General features: G+C 35.4%; 1 protein-coding gene across 2 annotated transcripts; it reads left to right on the top strand.

Annotated features, from left to right (window-relative positions):
- Window positions 1-1,705: 1,705 nt before the first annotated feature.
- Window positions 1,706-7,683, top strand: LOC129257973 (small ribosomal subunit protein eS27-like). Of its 2 annotated transcripts, none has more exons than XM_054896426.2 (4): window positions 1,706-1,783; window positions 4,289-4,397; window positions 5,134-5,244; window positions 7,471-7,683. In XM_054896426.2, the coding sequence occupies exons 1-4, from the start codon at window positions 1,778-1,780 to the stop codon at window positions 7,497-7,499; spliced, it is 255 nt and encodes an 84-aa protein (XP_054752401.1). In that variant the 5' UTR covers window positions 1,706-1,777; the 3' UTR covers window positions 7,500-7,683. The 2 variants fall into 2 exon arrangements, with proteins under 2 accessions (XP_054752401.1, XP_054752400.1); XM_054896425.2 differs by lacking the exon at window positions 1,706-1,783 and adding an exon at window positions 3,016-3,153.
- Window positions 7,684-17,931: the final 10,248 nt, after the last annotated feature.

Genomic DNA, 17,931 nt, shown 5'->3' with positions numbered 1-17,931 from the left:
GTCTGTTGTTTTTCATATACAAATGATCTTTTCCATCCTTTTCAATGAGGGTAATTACTCCCTGTCTCTGCGAGTTTGATAACATCTCTGTATCAAAGCTTTCCTTAAATGCTTCAACAATAAATTTCCCTAAAATTGGCCAAAACGTAAAATAGAATTCAGCTGTAAAACCATCATTACCTGGTGACTTATTCCATTTCATTTCCTTTACCGCTTGATAGCATTCTTCAAATGAAATTGGCCCTTCACAATAATCCTTATTTTCTTCACTCAACTTGGGTAATTCATTAAAAAACATATTGTCAATATCTTCTGCAATATCACTATTTTTGCATTCATATAAATTCGCATAAAACTTCCTAATAGACGATGGTTAAAATATCTTTACTATCACACAAAATTTCCCCGTTTTCACTGTATATCTCCTTAATCACGCTTTTCCTTTTATTTGATTTCAATAATTGTTCAAAAAAAGCTGAATTCCTTTCACCTTCTTCGGACCATTCCACCCTCGATCTCACCTATAATCCTTGACGAGAGTAATCGAAGAGCTGCTCTAATTCACTTTTTTTTTCGATTCGATTTCATCTTGAATTCCATTGTGAAAATTAGTAACCAAGTGATGTTCTAAATCTTTAATATCCTTTTCTAATTTTTCAACCTTTGCTTTTCTAATTGCTGCTTTTTTTACGAGAGAATTTCGTAATATATTTTCTAAGTTTCATTTTCATAAAATCCCAAAATTTAATTTTACTATTTATTTGGTCTCGCCAGGTTCCCTCTATTTCAGAAACCTCCATTTTTATCCCTTCTACAAATTCTTTATCAGTACATAAGCTGCTATTGAACTTCCAATATGATTTCCCATAAATAAAACTCTGAACCAAATTGCTAAATTCTACACAGACCCCAGCGTGATCAGGTGTAATAAAGGGTAAGATGTCAATTTTTTTTACAAGCTTCTCTAATTTCGAAGAGATGAAAATGTAATCTAATCTACTCTGAACAAAATGACTGTTTCTGTCTAAAAGTAAATTCTTTTTTATTTGGATGACGCTTACGCCAAACATCAATCAAATCTAGCTTATCAAGAAAATCACCTAATAAATCTTTGTATTTATTTTTTGAAACATTTCTCGCACCCATGTAATTTAAGTCATGATCTATAGTTAAATTGAAATCTCCCCCAATTAAAAGAGAGCGTTCTTCACTAAATACAGAGGAAATTATTTTGTCCAAATCAGAAAGAAAATCACATTGGGCCTTTTCTTTATCTCCTGTTGGAAAATATACACTTCCTCGTATCAAATTTTCGCTTTGACATTTACCTTTTATTATAACATATCTTCCGCCTTTGTCTATTAAAACTTTTTCTATCACAAAATCAACATTCGATTTAAACATGAGAATAGTTCCCCTACTGTGATTACTCCCGTGACTAAAATACATCTCCCCTTCCCTGAGTACTCGGGTTGTAAATCTGAAATAGCGCCAGCTTTTGTCCACTTGTTTTGTCACATGCAGCTGCAGAAAATCTATTTTTAGGGTTCAGTGATTGCAAGGCAGTGTTTTTCAGTAGAAATATATTAATTATTCAAAGCATATAAAATAGAGATATAAATGTGTAATTAAACTTATAAACGAATGAGTACATTACTGAAGGCTGAATCACGACGGATTGTGTCTGTTGACATGACGTAGACTAACTCTAATGAGGTCATGTCACGGAAGTACTTATTTGGCCTCTTTCCCATAAAGCGACATACGCGACAGCAACATGCCTGTAAGTGGGGCTAAAATTTGTCAATAAACGCATAATTACGAGTACTTATTTACAAATCCAGCATTAAAAGATGAATGAAAATATATTATGAGTGACTTGATATGCATTGTAAAGTCATAGCTATCTGGAATAGTGAATATTTTGGTGTTGTTTAAGGGGAGTTGGTCAGTGATGGATTGAAGTTTGTGTGTGCGTTTTTCGCTCTCTGTGCTTATGGGCAAGTGCATATTGCACGTGCATGCGCTGATTCGGAAGTGTCATTTCGTAGCGATGGTGTAATCGCTGCGCTGCGTGTACTGTGTAGTCACGGTCTCTGTATGACTATGAGCAGCGCTGGGCGGCCAATTGTCATTGGATTATTCTAGTTAATTGAGAGTGAGACTCCCCTTATAAGCCATTGATATAATTTAGGGGTCAAAATGATGAAGATAAACAGTACCTAATGCCTACAAATGACAGCAAATTGTAGAGTGAGAAGGGACCAAAAACGAGTAGAATCAACTCTCAAGACTCGACTCAAACTTTCAGTTTCAAAGGCTGTCTCAACTCATTTGAAAATAGGCAAGAAATATGACATTGACTTAGCCTAGATCTAGTAGATCTAGTAGATCTAAATGAGGGTTGCAATCTGGCAGCCCTATAATGAGCCGAGTAAGACGAGATCAAGAGTAGGCCTAATCTAGAAACTCTAAGTTTGTGTTCGTGAGTCCTGAGTCTGAGACAAAATCTGTCCTGGCCTGGAATCCAAATTAGGAAATGGGGAAAGAAAGTAAATTTGATCATTGAGTTCTTATCGGGACAGCCAGGGAAAGCAAAAACAAACAAAAAATAGTGTTAGGGTGGCTGTCATAAACTAACTCTTTCAGGAACATTTTTTCTCTGGGAGAGTAGTCTATGACTGAGTATGAATATGACTTATGAGCTGACTGTTCAAACTGATCATGTCCGTGGTGTTCGAGAGTGCATGCAGAGTGGGAGCCATTGTACAGTAGTTTAACATGTTAGGTAAAATGTTGAGTTTCTCAGTTATTCAACTGTAAACAAAAAATAGAAATGGTCTTTTAAGGAGTAGCTAGTAGCTACTTATCACCAAGTTCCAGATAACATTTGTTTATCCAACTGGAGCAAAGTCTGTATTAGAGTAGGCACTAGGCAGGAATACCACCATGAGCTGTGGAATGTTGCAATGATATATTTTTAGACTTGTTGTTTACATGCTATGTTGCAATACCATGATGTTGTAGTATATTACTTTGTTGTGAGTTGTGATATGCCCACATCTGCTATCACTCGGTATCGAGTAGTACACAATAAAGACGAGTTCAATTCTCTTTCTATTGTGAAGAGCATGTTTATTACCAGCCATGCCAGTAAGTACATTATAAGTAAATGTTGGTTTTTAAGAGGCATTTCATTGTTAAGACACTATCAGATGACCAAAATCCATTTGGATGTGTCATTTGTGTTTAGTCTGGGATAATTAACAAAATGTACTCTTATGTTCTATTTATTTGAATGCTAAACTATTGCTGATGTTTCATTTTTGTTTGTTTGTCAATGGCAAAGGTTGTTGTTTTTATTTGTAACTGTTTATTGGTAACACAATTATGAATTATATTATTGCAACTGACACAGCTGCTCGTTTTTATAAGCAGACAACAAATGCTTATCTTATCCTGGCTTGCACTCCTGGGTTTCCTTCCCATAACTAAAAGTAAATGATTGTTTTTCTCATCCATTTGTAAATGCTATTCGCCTAATCCAGATGTACATGTATGTAATGGTAGATCCAGGAAGGGTGTACATGTACGTGTAAGGGATGAACACCCCTGTTAAGCTATATTCTTAGATTCACCCATTGAACAAACATTTTCATGTCATCTACATGTACACCCCAGTCCTCCTCTACTTATCAAATATGCCCTTTACGCCTTAGTCTGCCCCCCTCTGATTCAAACTCCTGTATCTGCAACCGATAACTTTTTATTTCTATTTTATGTATTCTTAACATGCCAGGCGGATTGTCTGATGATAAATGCTTTGAGTGATCATTAATGAATTAATGTCCAAATGTCTGCTGTATCATATTTTTGACTTCTGAATTCTAACTTTTGTTTTATGAAATTGTTTACCAAATATAATAGAAAATAAAAGGTTTGGGAATAATTCTTATTTTGTTCATGTAGTCCATTATTTTTACATTGTGACAATCCCTAAATTTTTTTGGGTTATATCTTTTATATGAAGGGCTGTTTTTTGCGCTAAAAGCAAAATGCTGTAAATGTAAATATCATTCTCCCACATCAGATCTAGGGCAACTCTAGAAAAGACGACCCCCAAACTAAAAAAACATTTTGATTTGGCAAATTTTAATTGTGATATGGTCTGTCACTCTGTGAGTGTGATGAGGGTGAAATTGCATGTCGCCCTCATGTGCTTCCTATGCTTAACAAAATACAGTAGTGAATATAATTGTTACTTTCTGATTTTTTAAATTTTTTTCAGCTTGCACGAGATCTACTAAACCCAAGCCTTGAGAGTGAGAAGAGGAGGCACAAGAAGAAGCGTCTTGTGCAAAGTCCTAACTCTTACTTCATGGACGTGAAGTGCCCAGGTAATTAGCATTTATAGTATACCTACAGTTTTGCTCATCACAAATGCACTCTTTCATGCCGAGTGTTGAATGAAGACAACACTTCAATGTTTGGCAAGCCCAGAGAAACACTATTGAATGTTATATTTTATCACCCGACTTCACAATTGAATCTTTAAAACGTGGCATCACTTGAGCACTTTAAATGTGTTCATTTTCTGGTGGGGTTCATTTGAAGCACCACTGTACATGTACCTTCATGTACACCCATTTGTGTTGATGGCTACATTGATATCAATATTTTCCTCCTTGAAAACCTATTGGATGTTCATATCTGCCATTGATGCAGATGGGCCTGCAGACTTGGTAGTTGTCATGTTTGAAAAGTACTTCATAAACAAATTTACTTCACGTCTGACATATCTTACTTTTCTTAGAATAAAAAAAAAGGGATTTTGAAAATGTAGGCCCTAAACGATTTGTAATGAAATATTCCAGATAAGTAAAGTATGTAAAAACAATTAAATGATTTTGAATTGAATTGTGCATACCTTTTCATAAAACATTAATTGGCAATAAGTGAGGATGTTCCATCCTTAGACAGTATTTACACTATTTCTATATGAGGGATATATTTATATATTCTACTTAACTAGGACATTAAGATTCCATTTATTCCAATGTCCTGTATTATCTCTTTGTTAAATTTATATTTACATGCCAAAAATGAATATGTGTTTCGTTTGTTTCGTTTTAGGCTGCTACAAGATCACAACAGTGTTCAGCCATGCACAGACTGTTGTTTTGTGTGTAGGTTGCTCAACCGTGCTCTGCCAACCCACCGGAGGGAAGGCCCGACTAACGGAGGGTAAGGACACACTTTACATTACCTTAGCCTTGGTCAGACAAACCCCGAGACGGAAAGGGGGGGGGGGGGGGGTCACAAAAAGTTGAATTACTCATAGATGTGCAGTTCTGCTTTATTGCCAGTGCACATGTTTTTTCACATATGATCTTACTAAGTGACTTAAATCATTTCAATGAGATCCATTCTCGGTGAAATATCTCCTCTAGAAATATTAGTAAAGATTCAATGTTTTGTTTCTATAGTACAAATGTAATGAGAAAGATCAGAAAGGAATCTTTTAAAAATAAGTCACATTTTGTCATTATCTCTCAAAATATGTTGTATGGGTCATATTTTGAGATGAACCCAATATAGCAAAGGTCTTCAATTACCGGTACCATATGTCATGTGCTTTGTTGAAATAGTCATTCTTCATGCAGTTGCACCCCTTAAACTTTGTTATTGTTGAGTAAACATGGTTGTGTTTTTCATTTATTTAAAGAAAAGGGATAATGTTACTAGTACAGATTGGAATTTACAAGGAAATGTTGATCATGTATGCAAAGTTAAATAAATAAATAAATATATGCCACTTTACGAAGAAAAACAGTAAGACCTCCCACTACAATGTAAATATTTTTCAGTTAATCTAAACTGAAAATAGATTGTGCCAAGGTCAAGCTTAGACCTATAAGTTTTCTGCCTATTCTGAAGTACATTTGTTACTCAGAGTATTGAAAAACTACTTTGCAGCAGTAGTATTGTCGTTTTGTCATTTAGACACTTACACTTCATAATTTGAATTTTGAAGTGTTAAAAAATGAATGTAAACACACCTGTAGTTTCATGAATCAGAAGTACGGATATTTGGAACCCCTGTCTCGCAGTTCATGTGGGTAGTGTTTAGTCGTATAGTCTAGAGTAGAGATTCCCAGATGTCAAGGCAATGAGTTAGGAGAGCTCACATTGTGGTTTGTGCTTAGGTGGCATTTACATGTACAATCTTCCAAAATAGTAGTCGTTATCACAATATAGTTCCTGTAATACTAAATATGAAATAGCTTATTTGGGGGAAAATAATTGATCTCATTTCTCAAATACACCTTTATTTGTTTACTCCCGAGTCCCGAGTCTTGACTTATACAAAAAGTGAGTAAGAATTAAACTGTAATTAACTGAAATCTTGACATGCCATTCTGAATCGAAAAGTGTTCTATTTTTTTTATATGAATGGCAGACTGGCCAATGGGCCATTGTGCCGAAACTTAGCATTTTATAGTCCAGAAAGCTCAACACCATAATCAGCAAATTACAAAATGCATCTAGTAGCTACTGTAGTATGCTAATGGGGTTTTGTTTCATTCTGAGTCATGTACAGAGTGTGCATACATGAATTCAAAGGTCAGTGCATGACACAAGTTCTGACATGAATGTCTTATCACATTTATAACAATATTGTTTATTTACAAATCTATATACCCAAGACTAATGTACATTAAAAACGTGTTTACACATGACTCAGCTCGAGTGTTGAATTTTCAAGCAGGGTCGAATGCTGCGAAGAGGGCAACTGTGATCGCGTTTATACTGAAACAAAAAAGGCGAGTTTGGCACGGCCCACGATTGATGATGATGATGATGATGATGATGCACAGCATTTGTATAGCGCCATATATCTGTCAAAGACATTCAAAGGCGCATTGGAGGAGCCAGCCAATCTGGGTCGCCAAGAAGGGCGCGCACACAGAACTGTGACTAGCAGGTCTCTCCTCCCGATAATTGGTTGGGGAATGCAGGTGGACCACTACACCGGGGTTTCCCCCTACTCTTATTCGAATAGTGCAGTGGGTTCTTAACGTGCAAAGGTGGTGATTCTCCTTTACACGGGGCCTCCATTTAACGTCCTATCCGAGGATGGAGTGTTTTCCACTGTAACATAGCCTGCATCTATGAAACAGGGGAGAGACATTTACACACACGCACTGGCTTCAGTCATCCGCCCGGGTGGAATCGAACCCACGATCTTTGGTTCGACGGGCAGACGCTTTACCGACTGAGCCAACTTCGCTCTCTATTCACGAACAGAAGTAGAATAGACATCACAAAATATACCGTATTTGGACTAGGTCAATGCAATGGCTTATCTTACCATGAAATATTAATTTTATGTTTCATGTGTGTCTCATGATTAATGAAATTAATTTTCTTGCATTTCTTTCCATTTTCTCTTCATTCAATCATCTGCAGGATGCTCCTTCAGGAGAAAAGCTCACTAAATGTGGGAGTGGATTGGGAGTAAAAAGGATAAAACCGTGGGTTGATGGAGCACCGCCACACCTCTGCTGTCTTGTAAGATGATCTTGGAGCGTACGCAGCTAAAGAAGACGAGAGAAAGTTATATGTTAATCACATCAATACATGTATTATAATAAATGGTGTTTGGCCATCGTCTCGCATCAATTATTGCCTTCGTTGTCATGATTAAAGTTCACTGATCCTCTGGAGGACTGCATTGATGTACCAGAAGAAAACTTAAAGGGTTGTTCAGACATGGAGAGACAAAATATGTTACTTACATTACAAGCCTAAAAGTATAATTATACATTTCAACTACTGAAATGCATGTTAATTTTCATCCATATTACACAAACAAACTCATGATACCAGACTTTTCACCTTACAAGTAAGTAGTTATGTTTGTGATTTGATCAGTATACACTTTGTTTGGTGGTCAAAAGATACACAGCATCTCATAGCATTGCAGGATTTTAATATTTTGTCACACATCGCAATGATAATTTTGGCTTTGTAGGTAAAATGTTGCCATGTCTGAACAAGTTTTGAGAGAAACAGAATAGTGAATGTTGAGAGTAATTGAGTTAAGTGTAAATGGAACCATATATGGTTAGGGTATATTGTGTGTTCATTGCTGATTAGAAACAAGAGGAAGTGATCTGTTGAAATGTTTCAGAAAATCTATTTAGACTTTTTGAGATATGAGTCAAAGAGTCAAATCTCATGTATGCTTTTAGCTAATTTTTTTTACAGTGTTAAGCCAAGGTGCCCATTTCATAAAACTTGTCATTGTTACAAATTTTAAATAACAGTTAAAAGCTACTGAAATCATTCTATTTGACTGGCTGATAGGAAATTGTGAATTTGTTATAACAAGTCTGTATGAAACTGGACCCACATCTGGCTGCTGTTACGTAACTGTGCTGTTCGCAATAAGTCACGCACAGCAAGTGACCCTTTCTTGAGTGCTGAATCATATTCTCATAATTCTGATTGCTAACACGCATCTTCATTCATATTGGCTATTGCTTACAAGCATGGAAAATCAACATTTTTCGAAATTTGATTAGGTTATAGAAAATCCACTCCCTTTTGGGGGAAAAGAAAGTGTCGCCAGGCGTAGGTAACTTGAAATACGTACAGCTTTACTGATGCAACGACCGCCTAGTAAGAAAAATCTGCCCATGCTCAATGTAAAGGCACTGCTTTATTACTCATCAGTACATCACTTCTCAAATCAAAATAGATTCGGTTCAATGTCAAAATTTCAAGAAAAGTCTTGGCTTTTATTTATGTTTATGAAACTTTGCGGACATTTGGGCAGTAAAGCTCACTCTCAAAATGAATGTCAAATGTTATTGAGTTAAATGACATTTGACCATGTGTTAGAGCATAATCAAAATTAACCTAAAATAAGTGACCAAATCTATTCATTTTCTTATTCCTCGAAGCTTTGGAGAAAATATTTCACAAATTAAATTAAATTCCCTTATATTCCTATGGTAAATACAATGTTGCTGTATTGAGTCTGTTGAGGGCATTGGGGAGGGAGGGGGCGGCAAACCAAGATTGTTTCCTATGTTAGATGTCATCTCCTTGTGTCCCGTTCCCCAGTGGCGTCACGTGACCATGATGTAAAGTACGGGGGGGGGCTTAATTCGAAGGCTGTACAAAATATATAGTGTAGATCACTATACAATTGCTTTCTTTTTTTCTTTCAAAACTTCTGGGGGGTAACGATTCCAACTAGGGAGAGGTACACGCCCAGCCCCCCCCCCCCTTGTGCCATCACTGCCGTCCCCCACCGGTCCCCATCCTCTGTTCTTCTATGTCCGGCTGGTATAGGGTTGCCCTCATTCCAGAGTGCTAAATAGAATCGCCCTGTAGACAGGGGCAGCCGTCCATGGTGTATCGAACAGCGGTTATTACCCAGAGGATAACGCAGATGGAGACATAAATCCCGGTTCCTAGCTTTAGCCATCCACGCATCTTTTTTCGATATTTCTCCTCTTTCTCATCAGCATCTGCCTTTGGATCAACAATCTTTGATTCCTAAAGAGAGAGAAAGAGAAACCGAAATTACAACTACAATAATAATAATGAAAATGTTAAACTTTAATGTTATATATCCTACTTTATTATTCTTATTTGAATCACGATGGTTCTTATATTGATTTTTTTTTCAATTCGCACAAGACTATAATTTCAAGAATTGTGCAAGAAACGATTCGTCAGTTGTGTGGCAAGATCGGGCCTTGATGACAATGATGTTGATGACGATGTTCATGATGATAATGTTGATATTGATGATGTCGATGGTCTGCTGCTGCTGAAATCTATCGGTATAATGTAGCCCCTTTTCATTAATATGCATATAATAGCAAATTAGCCCTAAGCTAAAATTTTGTTCATTATTTCCATCACTAGCCGGCCCCTCCCCATGCGTGTCACGCTGAATCACCTCGACTTTTTCCTCGGCATCGACTTCGATCACCTCCTCGTCACCGTCGTCATCTCTCGGCACACGGTGAACTCGTCGTCGATCAGACCGCAGACGATCACCGACGAAGGGAGGTTCTGACAAGAGTTGCGGGATGCCCTCCGGGTTGGCATCTACTTCAGTTGTTTGAACTGGATATGGTATTTCTTGAAAAAATACCACAAAAAACATAATAAAATAAAACGATAGTGAGGAAAATATTTTCACATGCAGGCATACGGTATACTGGCCGGGGTGTAAATATTTTTAATTGAAAGCACACGAAACAGTGCCATGGGAACGTTTTTTTTTTGCCGGGGGTGCTGAAGTAAATTTGACAAGCAAAAAAAAAAAAAAGGGGGGGGGGGGTTCACCACAAAATGAAGGTCGGTTTGGTCCCAAGAAATTTGACAAGCAAAAAAAAAAGCGTTTCAATGCAAAATTTTGGTAATTTTCCATATTTTTCTCCAATTTGACACATCTACCATAATTCCAGGGGGTGTTGCCTATGGAAAATAATACACGCAGCACCCCCTGGGAAAATCTTGTGGGTGCTTCAGCACCCCCGTTTCCCAGGGCCATGACACAAAAGGATGTAGACTGCTATCAACGCACACAAACTTAGTTATGAAACGAGGCACACATAACCAGCAGAAGAACAAGACAATCCACTCTCCAGAACACAGAGTTGCAATGTTAAACCCAGTTGCCGTGTGTCCGGACAGGTCAGAGGTTGTGTGTCCGGACCAAAGGGTCAGGATAATCAATATTTAAACAGCCATTTGTAAATTACCAAGCAAAGTCTCACCAATTTTAATACAAAAAGTTAGGCAATATTATAGAGCACAGAATTGAAGAGGATTGCTACTATTGATTTCATATTTTTGTGTAATCCAAAGATAAAAAAAGAAGGCTTCAAATATGTTTAAGTGTCAGGACACCCAACCCCCATCCTGCCCCCAAATTTCACATGCTCCCGCTGATGCTTTATTTTTAATTATTTTTTACTCCTGTGACTTGCCTTTGTTATAAAAATATCAGTTTCATTTATAAATTAATATGGTAATAAATGGAGCTCATACTTACGAGTAGAACCGCGTCGACACCAACTTGAACATATAACGAAAAAGAATAATAACAAAACCTTCATTAGCTATTCTTTGTTCACCCCTTTCTTAAAAAGTGACAAAAAGGAGTTTCAAAATATAAAACTTGAAAACACCGAGCCCTCTATTTTGTTTGAAAAGCGCATTCAAGGCGCGCGATTACTTACCACGACGCGCGCGTGTCAGGTGATATGTCAGGTGACTTGCCAATGTTTAATGTAACCACCTCTCACCCCTCTCTTTGCCCCACCCCGAAAATTCGGAATAAAGATGAATTTCATATACTTGAACAAGAAATGGTAGCATGAATATACTGGACCGGAAATCAAAAGACTGTGCGAAATGGAGGGGCCGTGAAAGGTTGGTTGCATGGGCATCCGTCTCACCCAATTTATTTGACCCCCTCCCCAAAAAACAAAATGTATAATAGAAAACGAAGGAGATGAGGGGAGGAGGAGAAGGGGTCTTCATGCAATTCATAGATAGTTTTCCTATAAAACTCTTGGAAACCTCCAATGGTATCCCTTTTTTTTGGGGGGGGTGTACGTCATCACGACAATTTTTTTAGTTTTCAAGCGTCCGAATGATGTTTTTATGAAAAACGGAAAAAAGTAGTGCTAAAAGTAAATATTGTAATTAAAAATATGCAAACTCATCTTATTAATACGATGTTCCGTTCCGTAGGAAAGTTTGCCAATAAGTTGTGCAACCATTTTTCTATCTGAAACCGGGGTATAACACCAATACCCATACCCTTCAACCTGACCCCCCTTGCTGCAGCTAAACCATCGTTCTCTTGACGTCGTTTTGATTGATACCCTGTTCCGCGACTTAACTTTCAAAATAGATCAACCACGTCAATAGACTCAAAGCTGTGGACAAAATGTTATTATTGCTGTATTTCTTCATTCGGAAGTTATCTTCAAGTAACAGGCCTACATGTAATAAGACAAAATAATCATAATTATTTTAAGTATTTCTTTTCGTTTTTAAGTGTTTATCGCTCGGAAATAGCACTTTGCCCGAGGCACCAGGGCGATATGTTGTTATTGTTGTATGTCTCTAGATATTTTGGAAGATATCTTAAGTAATTGAACACAAATATTTATAATTATTTCAAGTATTTCTTTTCGTTATTAAGTGTTTATCACTCAGAAATAGTACTTTGCTTATTAGTGCGCTTTTATTAAACTTTTGCCAGAAGAATAAAACAAATACTTTTTTTGTCTGAACTAACAAAACTATATACATGTATAATGATATCGACAAAATCCACCAGAAAAGAGAAGGATGTTAGACAATTAACAAGGAAAGGATTTTCCCCTTTCATTTCGTTTTTCCTTTTGAAAAATGATTAATAAAGAAACTAAATATTATCCACCATGCTGCAACATATAGATTTGAAAAATAGAAAATATCGTCGCACTTTCATATAAAAAATGACACATAGATGACGCCTTTTGTTGAAATTTTGATGTCAAACATAAAAAAGAAGTTTTTGAAAAATTATTTCAAAGATGAGTCAGATATTAATCATATCTAAATAAAGATGGGTTACAAGTCAAGCGGATGAGTTACAACAATAAATAAATTAGGCATTATGCCACTAGGTCAATATGCGTGAAGTGGAAAAGGTAATGGAGAATTTAAACCATTTTCTTTTCATATAAATAAACAAAATCTCCTGTAAGTCGTTTAAAGTACTCACTCACTTTATTTCATTATTCGTTTCCTTCTATACAAACGAGTTAACGAAAAGGAAGGAAATATAAGAAAATCAGAAAAAAGACAAATAGAATCGGGGGGGGGGGGGGGGAGCTACGCTTATTAGCAGAGGCATGTGTGAAGGGGGTGGCATATTATTAAGAAACACTATCTAAATTTACAGTGGCATAGAACGTAATCAACACTTTGCTTTTATTTCGTACCAATATGATAGCAATTCATTTATACGTTAATTAACAAATATTTATTTTATTCATTTATCTTTTTAATGTGTTTATCAATCAATTAATTTCTTAACTTTTTTTAATCTCCAATTACTATTATTATCATCATTATTATTTTATGGGGGAGCGGTGATTTATTTCAAAGGTCAAGTCCACCCCCTAAAATTTAATCATAATCGGATGTAAAGTAAGGAAGTTATGACATTTTCAAATTTTGCTTATTTTTTTACAAAACAGTTATATGCACAACTAAGATTTGATGAAATTTTCAGTGTTATGCTTGTTTGATATTTATTTCATTTTTTTCACATGAGGGAACTTTTTGTTGGGGTGAATGGACGTGGACTTGTCCTTAAACATGTTTAAGCATGTTAAGTATCATGTTAAAAAACAAGTCCACCCCAACAAAAAGTTGATTTGAATAAAAAAGAGAAAAATCCAACAATAACACTGAAAATTTCATCAAAGTCGGATGTAAAATAAGAAATTTATGACATTTTAAAGTTTTGCTTTATTTCACAAAACAAAACACAAAACACATCCTGGTGGGTATGCAAATGAGGAGACTGATGACGTCATCCAGTCACTATTTCTTTCGTATTTTATTATACGAAATAGGGAATATTCTATTTTTCTCCTCATTGTCAAGTGAAACAACGATTAATCCCTCCCTGAACGTGTGGAATGCGCATTGTTTAATACTATATGGTTCAGTCAAGTTGGTACTTATTGTCAAATCTACAAAAAATGAAATATTGTATAATTCAACAATAAAAAACAAAAGAAATAGTGAGTGAGGGACATCATCGAGTCTCATTTTAGTTGTGCATATCACTGTTTTGTGAAAAATATGCAAAACTTTAAAATGTCATAACTTTCTTATTTTACATCTGATTTTGATGAAATTTTCAGCGTTTTGGTATTTTTTTATTTTTCTCTATTTATTCAAATCAACATTTTTCTGGGGTGGACCTGACCTTTAATGATAGGTACATAGGCCTTATATATACCTGTATTTTCAAGGCAACTGGAAAGCTGTTTTCTCATGCGGTTTTCAATTTCATTTTGTGCGTTGGGAATGAATTTGAATTTCAATAAGTTCAATTAAATTGATTCATCTTAATTTTTCCTGTATAAGACGTCAGTAATTTGAGGAAATATTATTAGTCCTGTATTTTAGAATCGTTTCACGAGACTGGCTGTTCGACATGACTGTATCTGGTCTATTATGAGGGCAGTATATAGCTTCAATTTTTTGCACGAATGCTAATGTAATATAAATCATTTTGGAATCGACATAAACATGAGTCATTTTATAATTCGCTAATGTTTATTTAGATTTTCTTCAGAACTTGAAAACATTTAAAACGAATGAAATACTAGATTTATCGCTTACAAGAAGGCATTGACCTACATCTTAATCCTTAGCCCACAACCATCAAATAAATTACTTTTATTCTTTACACAATCAATATATTATTCTGTTTATATGCAACGGCATCCTGCTTCCGGTTTTTTGATTGGCTGGTCATCAATATTGTTCTTAAATATTCTATCAAGTGCAAGATACGGATATATTGATATAAACATTGTCTGGGTGTGGATTGGTTTGATATCGTGTTATTTGCCAGCTCAGTTATTTCAATCCCTGTCGTCAAGTTCCTACAATATTGTCTTGAAAAAAACTTATTGCGGTGTGATGGTTTAATCAAGATAATATGTTACACTTGCCTGGGTCCCGTAACACAAAGGTTAGAGATTAATTGTTCGCTTGATTTTTGACGATTAATTGTACATTGTAGTAAATGCAATCAATCGTAAATAAAAAAAACTTTTCTGCGATGATTGCTATAAGCTTTACATTACGGGCCTCTTGTCTATAATAGATGCGTATGGACAGTAGACCCAAGGTAAACCAAATATGGTGTTATACTCACTGGCGAAGAGAGTGTGAAGGGGGCTTCAGCTTGTGGGCATTGCCCCCGAAACAAGTTCAACGACGAAAAAAAAAACATTAAAAAGGAGAACTTTGGTGAAGTTATATTTATATTTGGATATCATGAAGAAATCTCTCACAAAAATTCGATTTTATTAAAAAAAATTAGGGCATAACTTTCGCTCGCTTGCGACTGTTTCGAAACGATGCCCCGATACGCAGTGCCTTAATTTGTGCTCAAAAGTTTGACTCGGTCATTACGCCATGCACTCGTGGTCTTATTCCAATTTTCAATTCGATTACATGCTTTTATTTCACAATTGAATGGTTCGAAAATATTATACCTATACTTTTCAAACCGCGGATGGAAATACTTGTATTTTATCATGTTGATGACAGCCCGAAGTCATGACAGAAGCTTATCAGAACCTTGCCAGACATAGCACCAAGTTGATTCTATACGTTTCTACGTCGGGAGATGGAGAGCCTTAGATAAGTTCGATTGATATTTTTCTTCCATGAAAATAACCGATTTCGTCTTTCATCTTCCTTTACTTCGTCAATATTTTGCCTTAGAGCAAACAATTTTCCTATTGTAAGACATGAATAATCCTTGTAAAATTTGATTTAACCCTTTTGCATTTGCTACTTTGACTATATACGACTGTGTTACTCATCCTAAAACGATTTCACCATTTCAGTTATGAGCGACAACTGGATATTGACCCTGTACACTCTAAATCACAAGGATTTAAAATAAATCCATTATGAATAGTGACCAGTCGATGTTAGGATTTAGAATTAATCCTTTAAGATTTGAATATTAATAAATTTGGATTTGAAAATAAATCTTTAGGGATTGATTTTAAATCCTAATATCAACTGGTCACTATTTACAACCGTAATGAATTTAAAATAAATCCCTGTCATTTTAAAGTATATGAATATTAATTGATGATTTGTTATATTTCGGTTTCCCTTATTAACATTTACAATAACACTGCATGTTACATTATGATAAACTGATATAACTGTTTTAGGAGCCTGGCCCAGCTGGTTATTTACTCTGTATGAATACAAATTTACTGATTCACACTGTACTCTTTGAAACCGTCTACCATTTCTTTGTGGTGCTGGGTCCCGTTTCATTAAGACTTGTCATAATAACACATTTCTAGAATTGAATCAGCCAATCAATTAAGAGGATTTCGCTAGCTTTTAACTGTTATTGCAAATTTGTTATAATGGTGAAACGGGCCATGATCTTTTTAAAATGTTTTATTTGTGTTAACATCACTTTGAAGTCTCATCAATGCCACATACCGAACAAGAGCGTCAAATTATATATCTATATTTTAGTTGAATAACATATAGTTTGAAATCTATAGAGCAAATTGTCATAAGATGCTTTTCACAATATTGTGGAACAATAAATGGCCAAACTATCTGGAACATGAACGGAAAAGAAGATAAAACAAAACAAAACATTGAAATTTAGAGCAAATTGCTAGAAGATGCCTTTTACGATATATAATAAAATAATAACTGGCCGAACTATCTGGAACATGAACGGAAAACAAGATTTAAACAACACACAAAAAAGTAACCCCCTTTCCAAAATACTCAAGCTTTTAACAAAATAAGTTCGAGCAAAATAATTCTGCAAGTTAACTTATTAAATGAAAAGTGAAAATCTTGATTTGTTGAGTCACGTAGTGGCGAAATGAGCCCAAAAAAAATATGGGGTCACAACGTGGACTATGGGGCCAGATTACTAAAAATCTGTGAGCAAGAAAATAGATTGACCTTCTAAAATAAGAATCTCATTTTGTAATAGATTTTGACATACTGTCCAGAAATATTATACTTACTTTCTTTCCCTTCCTTTTCATTCGTTTTCTCCCCCGTTTTTTTTTTCTTTGTCGCGAATTTTTTTTCCAACCAAGTCCTACCCCGCCCTCCGCCGATCTTATGATCGGGATGGATCGGGGCTTTAGATCCTGATAGTGGAACGGTCTCTTAAGATTAAAAATATATCAAATTCGATATATATTTACATACATGATTCGGATATTTAGAACAAACTAACACAAATGTTATGAGCATATTAAGCCCCCGTAAAAAAATACGAAACATGGTATCCATTCATGGCATGCCAAAATCAGTTTTGTAACGATAATGGCTTCACATTTATTTATTTTTTTAAATCTCAAAGCTTATAAGATGCTCAATCATGATTGCAAAGCTGCTATTACTTCAAGCTTTCAGCTTACGATAGCTGGCCTCTGTATTTGAATTTATTTGTTATTGTTTACATGAATTATGTCTATATCTACTGAACTACTATACAATTGTCACCTTTGTAACTTGATCATTATGTATGTTTGATTTTATATCATTGTTATAAATTTGTAATTTTGATTTATTAATAAATGCAGAAATACCTGCTTAAAAAAAACGAAGAGGCAAAAACGAAGACTAAGCGTACTTTTGATTACAATGCTAAACTAAAATAATAATCCGACACAAACTTTGAATAAAACATAATATAATAGTCCTATTGTTCTGTTTTCTAAATGAGGTTTACATTAATGAATAAAAAACAAAACCCGAAAGGGAAGAGGCAGTTTGAAGGGGGAAACAGTTTCTTTAATTTGTGCCCGCCGCAGAAGTTTAGGAGAAATCAAATGGATATTGCAGCCAAACTAGGAAGATCTTAATATTAATATTTTATGCCTCTAATGACTTCGCACAATAACAAGGAAACGTAGAGAGAATTTTCGAGCTCGATAGATAATGCTGACGATAAATGGGAAGCTGATGATCATATAGCGATGAAAATTATGATAAAAAAGGGAAGTTGAAGACAAAATAGTTCAACGTGATAATAAGAGTTTGAAAATGTACATATTTTTCTTCGTGATTTAACATTTTTAGTGCAAT

This window comes from Lytechinus pictus, chromosome 3 (assembly GCF_037042905.1).
Source record: "Lytechinus pictus isolate F3 Inbred chromosome 3, Lp3.0, whole genome shotgun sequence".
Classification (NCBI taxonomy): Eukaryota; Metazoa; Echinodermata; class Echinoidea; order Temnopleuroida; family Toxopneustidae; genus Lytechinus; species Lytechinus pictus.
This window is presented reverse-complemented; position numbering and strand designations above follow the sequence as displayed.